Source organism: Wasmannia auropunctata, unplaced genomic scaffold (genome assembly GCF_000956235.1).
Source record: "Wasmannia auropunctata unplaced genomic scaffold, wasmannia.A_1.0 LD330856.1, whole genome shotgun sequence".
Lineage (NCBI taxonomy): Eukaryota > Metazoa > Arthropoda > Insecta > Hymenoptera > Formicidae > Wasmannia > Wasmannia auropunctata.
Window position 1 is genome coordinate 1 of NW_012032034.1, and position 760 is coordinate 760.

The 760-nt window shown below is 42.2% G+C and overlaps 1 protein-coding gene across 1 annotated transcript; it reads right to left on the reverse strand.

Moving 5' to 3' along the window:
* Positions 1-5: 5 nt before the first annotated feature.
* Positions 6-755, reverse strand: LOC105460065 (cytochrome P450 9e2-like; the record flags this gene model as incomplete). Its single annotated transcript, XM_011706511.1, has 1 exon — positions 6-755. A coding segment is annotated over one exon (750 nt), but the record flags the coding sequence as incomplete, so codon positions are not given.
* Between the last annotated feature and the right edge of the window lie 5 nt (positions 756-760).

The following is a 760-nucleotide window of genomic DNA, read 5'->3' on the forward strand; positions in this document are numbered from 1 at the left end:
CCGTTCAGGAATCTATTTGGATCGAACTTATCTGGATGCGGATAGTATTTTGGATCACGATGAAGAGAATAACTTGGGAACCATACGCTATCTCCAGGCTTTATCGTGATTGGTTCGCCATCCGGAGTCGCTGGTGGTAATTTAGTCTCTCTAATGCATTTTCTGTCCAGGAAAGCTGCTACTGGATACATTCTGAGAGATTCGTTTACCACGGCATCTAAATATTTCATGCCATTGATGGCCTCGTAGGTAGGTTTATCGTTAGTTTGTCTGAGAACACAATCAATTTCTTCTCTCAATTTGTTCTGAACATCAGAATTTACACCGATGTGGTGCATCATGAAACACATAGCTGTTGAAACAGTATCGAATCCAGCGAGAAAGAAAACGAACGCCTGGGCGGTCATTTCGTCGATGTTGAACTCAGGTCCGCTATTTTTGTTCCTGGTTTCCATCATTAATTGAATCATGTCCGGGCGAACAATTCCTTGCTCATCTCTAACTTTTACCGTGCCAGAAACGATGCTTTTGAAAAAATTCTCTACTCTTGGACCAAACATTCTCAGTTTCAGGAGTTCACAAAGTCGCGGAAAGTGTCTCTGCATAAAGAATTTGACAGCTAGGATGCCATCAAAATTCATTGCCTCCCTGCCAAGCAGGAAAAATTCGTTCTTCGGATGCTTAAAAGAATCTACATCGATACCAAAAGCGCACGTGGCCACCGTATCATTGGCGTATCTGCAAAGTAGATCTTTTACAT